We start from the raw sequence: 6,682 nt of genomic DNA on the forward strand, positions 1-6,682 counted from the left end.
GAAATTCAGCATTTCGGAAACAAAAGCACCCTGGAGCAGGAGCACCTGAAGCATATGGCTCTCTCCATCCTGCTCTGCATAGATTTCCTGTATGTATATGAGCCACAGAGAGAACATTTGCACATCTTCCATATCTAAAGACTAGATGATTTTTGGAGAAGAAACTTATTTATAGAGTCTCAGATAACTGAGCCCCTCATAACTTTAAATATGTCACACAAAATAGTCATTTTTAGAGGAAAACTATGAAGGTGCTCAGTAAGAACTGTGATGACTATCATAGCTACCATTTCTCTCTATATATATAGCCTATATTTTGCTGTGTCTTTCAGGAATTTTCTTAACAAAGAATCAAGCTGAGCTTTCACAGAATACCTGCCCCTCCCATAAATAAATAAATGGTGATTTAATTAAAAAAAAAAAAACAAACAGAAAACAAAAAACAACAACCAAACAAAAACAGAAAGAAATACAGACCACTTATCTCCTACAATGGAAACTAAAAAAAAAAAAGTCAATTTGCTTAATTCCTAAGCAGCAATTAGTAAGGCCTAAAGACTTCTGAAATGTTTCCATTTTGAAATTTTGATTGTTTGGGGTCTCAGTTGGGGAGTTTGTTTGTTTTGTTTATTTTCCTTTTATTTCATGGGTTTATTTCTGTTTCACCTATTTTATTTCAATATTCTTAATTTATCTTGTTTCTACAGATTTGCTATGGATTGTCATCACATCAGCTTGAAGGAACTCAACTCACCAAATTGCATTCCTATCCTTGATTAAAACAAAAACAAAAGAAAACAAAACAACAAAAAAACCCCACCAATATTTAGAAGACAATATCCCAAGATTCTCTCTTATTGTATTTTGCTGCAGAAGACTGCATTAAACATTAACGCTTGTGATGGGCTTATTTTCTGCGAAATGTCTACGTGTTTTGGAGTATGCAATATTGAAAATCTAGATGTTTTGAGAAATGAATTTTTTTTCTATCTGAAAAAATATCTATTTCATATTCTTTTAATGATCCAAGGAATGGAACACCTCTCCTACGAGAACAGGCTGAGAGAGCTGGGGCTGTGGAGCATGGAGAAGAGAAGGCTCTGGGGAGACTCATAGAAGCCTTTGAGTATCTGAAGGGGAACTACAGGAAAGAAGGGGACAAAATCTTTATCAGGGTCCGCTGTGGTAGAACAAGGGGAAATGGTTTCAGACTTAAAGAGGGTAGATTTAGGATATAAGGAAAAAGTATTTTACAGTGAGGGTGGTGAGGCACTGCAACAGGTTGCCCAGAGATATGATTGATGCCCCAACCCTGGAAACTTTCAAAGCTAGGATGGACCAGGCTCTGGGCAACTTGATGTCCCTGTTCATTGCAGAGGAGTTGGACTTTAAAGATCCCTTCCAACTGTGAGGATTCTTTGATTCTATTATGCTTATACCATAATCCCAGCTCCTGAATAATAAAATTGCTCAGTATAGACTTTCTTTTTTATTTTTTTTATGAAGCAGATATTTTGTTTTCATTAAATCAGAGAATGAGAATGATCTATAGAGCATACCCTGCAATCAGGAGGAGTTGCCTCCATAGGATACAAATGGCCTCATGTTTGGGCAGCACTGTTTGCTCAAGAGTCCAGACAGAAGAAACAGGGAGGATGCATAGGAAGGAGGGAAGAAAAGCCCCACAAAATAGTAGAAATAACAGACAATGGGAAAGAAAGTAGGAGAGATTAACATGAAAAAAACAGTACTGAGAGCTGGCAATGACCTTGCAGGGAGGCATACCTTATTAATGGGAAATGCTGTTTAGATATTTTGTTAAGTAGGAATTAGTAAAATCAATTAATTATCTTATCAGGCATGAGAGAGAGGAAATGCAAGATGTCAGGAAGTAAAATGTGCATTTTGCTGGGACAGCTTCAGGGTACAAAAGCCAGGCTAGGAACCTCTGCCTTTGAGCTGGACTGGGAATGGAGAGGAGACCAAGCTGCTCCTCTGGTTCCTGTGGAGGAAGGCTCAGGGCATGGGCACCACCAGCAATGGTTTTGACATTGGTCCTGGATTTTAAGGATGTAATAAGCAGACAGAAGTATTTCTGGCCAACATCCATCCAGGTATTGAGAGTGAGGCCTTCATGTCTTGTACTTGGATGAAGGTTTAGGCTGTGCTGGCAATACCCCAGAGTAAAGGTCATGATCTGCTTGAAATTAAAGTCTGGTCTCAGGACAGCTCTTCATGGAGATAGCAACCTCGTGGCAGTCTAACATTGAGGTCAATACATAACAGGGACATCAAAACGAAATTACTCCTGAAGGTGCTCCCGCTAGGCCAAGATTAAGGGATATGATGGATGCCTTGTTCAGTGCATGCAATGCCTCGTGCTGCCGACAGCCTTGCTTCTCTCATTTATGTTTAAGAAGCTTAGAGGAAAGCATTCCAACATTTTGGAGTACTAATGTAACATATTATTCCAACATTTTAAAATATTAATGTGTCCTGCTACAGTTGCTAGCAAACTGCATGCACCAGCCAGACAGCTTGCAATAAACATCCTACCATGCTCTTAACCCCATCTGACTTTCTGCTAATGATTTATTACACAATGGTGATGCTTCACTTAGGGTTTCATAGAGATGCACACCATGTCTTACCAGCCACACAACAATTCCACATAATGAATGAATTAGTCCTAGCACCTAATTGCTTTAAAACTTGTTCCTGACTCCCGTATGCCTGGCATCAAGAATAGCTCCGTGGATCCCTTTCGCTATATAATTAGACAGAAAGCTCAAAATCTTACACAGAGGTGCAAAACTAGAGTGCACACGATACCTCACAGTATTACATAACACAAAAAGGTTATTAACAAGCAACTCAGATGAACTCAAAACATGATACGGCAGTAAGCTGACCTTTGCGAACGGTTGCTATGCTGGCCCTGCAGTGTGCACTTGGGCTGCTCAAAGCAGCCACTGTATGGCTGAGATTTGCACCATACCTTCGTGCAGCCTTGGAGTACCTTATGCTGCTCCATGAATTTAAGATGATAAGAATGAATTTCTTCCACCCATGGACAGGTATGAAACTGAGGCTTACAAACACATTGGTTCTTAGAAAAGAGCTTCACATGCTCTTGGAGAAACATAATTTATTGTAAATAAGGGAATGAGGGAGTATCATTCCTATGTAAGAAGATTCCTCTCTTTTATTAAAATAGAGCCCAGAAACACTGATCTAAGACAACATGTCATAAACAACAGATTGAAAAGAAAGTCTTGAAAATCCCAAGCAATTGTCACACTTTGCACCTGATCAGAAAAGATCATTCTTCCACAAATCAGGCTATGTAACATTCGATGTATAGATTTGTAATAATGCAACATCACCTTAAAAACTGTGATTTATGGTTTGGGAAGCACACGCTGTTGTCATCTGCCATAAAGTACAGCGCTGCCCAGCGTGCCATCTCCCACTCTGCCTGTGGGGGGATGTACTGTATCTGCAGGCCCAGAGAACAAGATTCCTTGGGATATTCTTGCCTTGGAGATTTCGTCAAGTGGATCTTCTTACTGACACCTGAACCCAGGATGACCTTACACCATGCGGGCACGCTAGAATTTCAAACGACTCACCCCTGTAGGTATTATATAATCTGAAGCCAAAATATCAGAGGAATTTGTTGTCATATAAATTCAGGTCCTTATTTTGCAATGAGCACTTAGAGGAGGGTGAGCTCTTACACACAGCACAGCCCTTCTGCCTGGTGCAGGGCCAACGGCTGCATTTGGGTCTGTTCAGACCCACCAGCACATCATGCTCCAGCTATGTGACATGTTAATAAGTTGGGATTAGATCAATTGCCATCAATCTCCATAATACATATTTAATAAAATAATAAATGGGAAAATATACATAGTAGAAATAAAATATTAATTCAGCACATTAATTAATGTGCTTTCTTCTCTCTGCGCTGGCATGCATGCCCACATTTCAGTATTGCCCCAAACCATTTGTGCTCACAGGCTGCTTTCTGCACTATTAGTTAAATTAATAGATGATTTTAAGCACCACTAGAGGGCACAGAATTATAAGGATATTTCTTAGCAGATTGCCAAAAGTACAGAAGGAGCAGAAGTTCACTCACTTTTGTGGTTTACTGTACATATCCCCAGGTTATAGCCTTGATCCTCTCACCAGCAATGCTTCCATGTAGTTCTGTGACAGTGTGTGGTCACAATGCTGCCCACGGCCAGGCTTACAGGGATGGGGATGGGGATGAGAATAGGGATGAGGGGTTGGGACAGGGACATGGGATGGGGTACAGGGATGGGGACAGGAATGCAGGATGAGGACACTGATGCGCAATGGGGATGCAGGACTGGTGATGCTGAGTGGAGGCTGCCCACTCCACAGGACCATGCACACCCCACTTTGATGGCACAGTTCAGGTTTCCAGAACTTGAGCACCCATCCTCCAGTATTTAATTCCACTGACTAAGGCCAGGAGAAGGGAAGCATAAGCCCAGCACTGAGGCCCTGCTGTTTTGAGGCGTGCTGTGCTGTCATTGAGGACAAAAACAAACCTTTGCATATCGAAACACAGAAATGCAAACAAGTGGTAAATGAAGGATTAACTAACTCGATTTACAATTCAAAGAAGGAGTAGATGTGTGCCACTGGAAAGCTTAAATATTAATAGGGTTGCTGTGGATACTTACAGCAACTCCTTAACATTGCTCTGACATGTGTGCTCTTTCTGCCACGCAGCACCAAGAGTGCGAGCGGCTTCTGCAGCTCGTGTGAGACAGTTCCTGTGTGCAGCTGGCTGCTGGGGAGGAGGAAGTGCAACGAAGAAGGGAGGAAGATAGAGCTCTCTACTTAAAGACAGCTGATTGGGGGGCTCTGGGGGCACTGCAGATGCCTCCATGTTGCTTTAGAGAGGCACAAGTTGATGTTGTCACCCAGAACATCACTTCTGATAGTTGGAGATGTGTGTGTTAATGAAATGCTTGAGAGCCCGGCCTCTCTAACTGGCCACTATGAAGGGAAAAAAAAAAAAAAAACCACCACCAAGCCGACATTTAATTGTATTTCAGAATGCCCCTACTGATTTTCACACAACACCGGAGCCCACATTACCACTTCCAATAACCCAACACAAATCAGCGCCCTGTTTTCACACGACAACGCTCAAGCTGCAAAACCAGTGCCACCCGCCCTTATCAATAAGCCATTAATGCAGAGCCCGCGTGTGTCCCTCACTCCGCCACCCCGCGGCCGCGAAGAGGTCCCCCGGAGTCGGGGGATACCACCGCGCCCCGGCAACGAGCAGCGACCAACGGCGGCGCGGCGCCGGGCGGGGAGGCGCGGAGTGGCCGCGCCTGCGGCGTGGAGGGGTGGATTTTTTTTTTTTTTTTTCCGCGAGCTCACCTTGATGCGCCGGGGCGTTAAAGGCCCGCTCTCGGCAGGGGGAGCTTTGTTTGCTCGGCGCTGCTCGGGCACCGCGCGGCCGCACCGCTACGCTCCGGACGCACCGCGCCGGGGCCGGAGCCGCCGCGCGCCGGGAGGGAACCGCGGACCCGGGCAGCCCCCGCCGCTCCCGGGATTTGCCAGTTCGGGTCCGGGGAACTGCGGAAGAGCCGAAGCGGAGTGCGGGATTGCGCCGTCCCCTCGTGGGGACTCCCGGCGGCTCTCTCCTGCCGCCCCGCCCGGACCGGCCGCTCTCTCCGTCCGCAGCCGGCGGGGTCCCGCCGCCGGCCGAGCCTCCCCCGCGCCGCCGCACTTTTGGGACTTTCTCGGACTTAAATGGACATCTGTCGGGAGCGCAACTAACCCGCGGGCGCCGCGTCCTGCCTGCTGCCCGCCGGCGCCGACTTTCTCCGCCGCTCGCAGCGGGAGCGGCTGCTCACCCGGCCCGCCCGGAGCGAGAGAGGGGCGGCGAGCCCCGTCCGGCGCTCCGAGCCGCCGGCTCGCCCGGGCCGCGGAGCCACGCCGGGCGGCGCTGCGGGGGCCGGCGGCGGGGCCCCGCCGCCCGGGAGGAGGAGGAGGAGGAGGGCGCGCCCACGGGGGCCCCCGCGAAGCTGCCGCAGCCCGGCCCGCCTCGCCGGGCGCCCAAAGTGGCCCGCGCCCCCGCGCCCCGCGGGCGCCGCCCGGAGAGCCTCGGCTCCCGCTGCTCGCTGCGGGCCGCCGCCGCGGGGTGCCTGGCCGCCCTGCTCCGCCGCGGCCCCGGTGCCCGCCCCGGCGCCCGGGGTGATGCCATGCCCCGCAACCACGGCGGCGGGGAGGAGGGCGGCGCGGCGGGGCTCTGGATGAAGAGCGGCACGGCGGCGGCGGGCATGAAGGATGTGGAATCGGGCCGGGGCAGAACGCTGGCGAGCGCGGCGGCCCGCGGGGACGGCCTGCTGCTGCTGGGCACCGCCGGCGCGGCCGCCCCCACCGGGCTGCGGGAGGGCCGCCGCGGGAAGCACGGCGCCCGCATGAGCCTGCTGGGGAAACCGCTGTCCTACAGCAGCGGGCCGAGCTGCCGCCGGAACGCCAAGTATCGCCGGCTGCAGAACTACCTGTACAACGTGCTGGAGCGGCCCCGCGGCTGGGCCTTCGTCTACCACGCCTTCGTGTGAGTACCGACCCCCTCCCCGCCCAGTCCGTCGCGTCCCGGTCTCGCTGCTTTCCCCCCGAACGG

At 49.4% G+C, this 6,682-nt stretch overlaps 1 protein-coding gene across 3 annotated transcripts in view; it reads left to right on the top strand.

The window, feature by feature from the left end:
- The first annotated feature begins 6,253 nt into the window (after positions 1–6,253).
- Positions 6,254–6,682, top strand: part of KCNQ5 (potassium voltage-gated channel subfamily Q member 5) — a 259,328-nt gene continuing 258,899 nt past the window's right edge. For all 3 annotated transcript variants that reach the window (XM_048938247.1, XM_048938248.1, XM_048938249.1), the window contains exon 1: positions 6,254–6,616. In XM_048938247.1, coding sequence (XP_048794204.1) covers positions 6,258–6,616 — 359 coding nt within the window. In that variant the 5' untranslated portion in view covers positions 6,254–6,257. The remainder of the gene's footprint in view (positions 6,617–6,682) is intronic.

This window comes from Lagopus muta, chromosome 2, assembly GCF_023343835.1.
Source record: "Lagopus muta isolate bLagMut1 chromosome 2, bLagMut1 primary, whole genome shotgun sequence".
NCBI classification, from domain to species: domain Eukaryota; kingdom Metazoa; phylum Chordata; class Aves; order Galliformes; family Phasianidae; genus Lagopus; species Lagopus muta.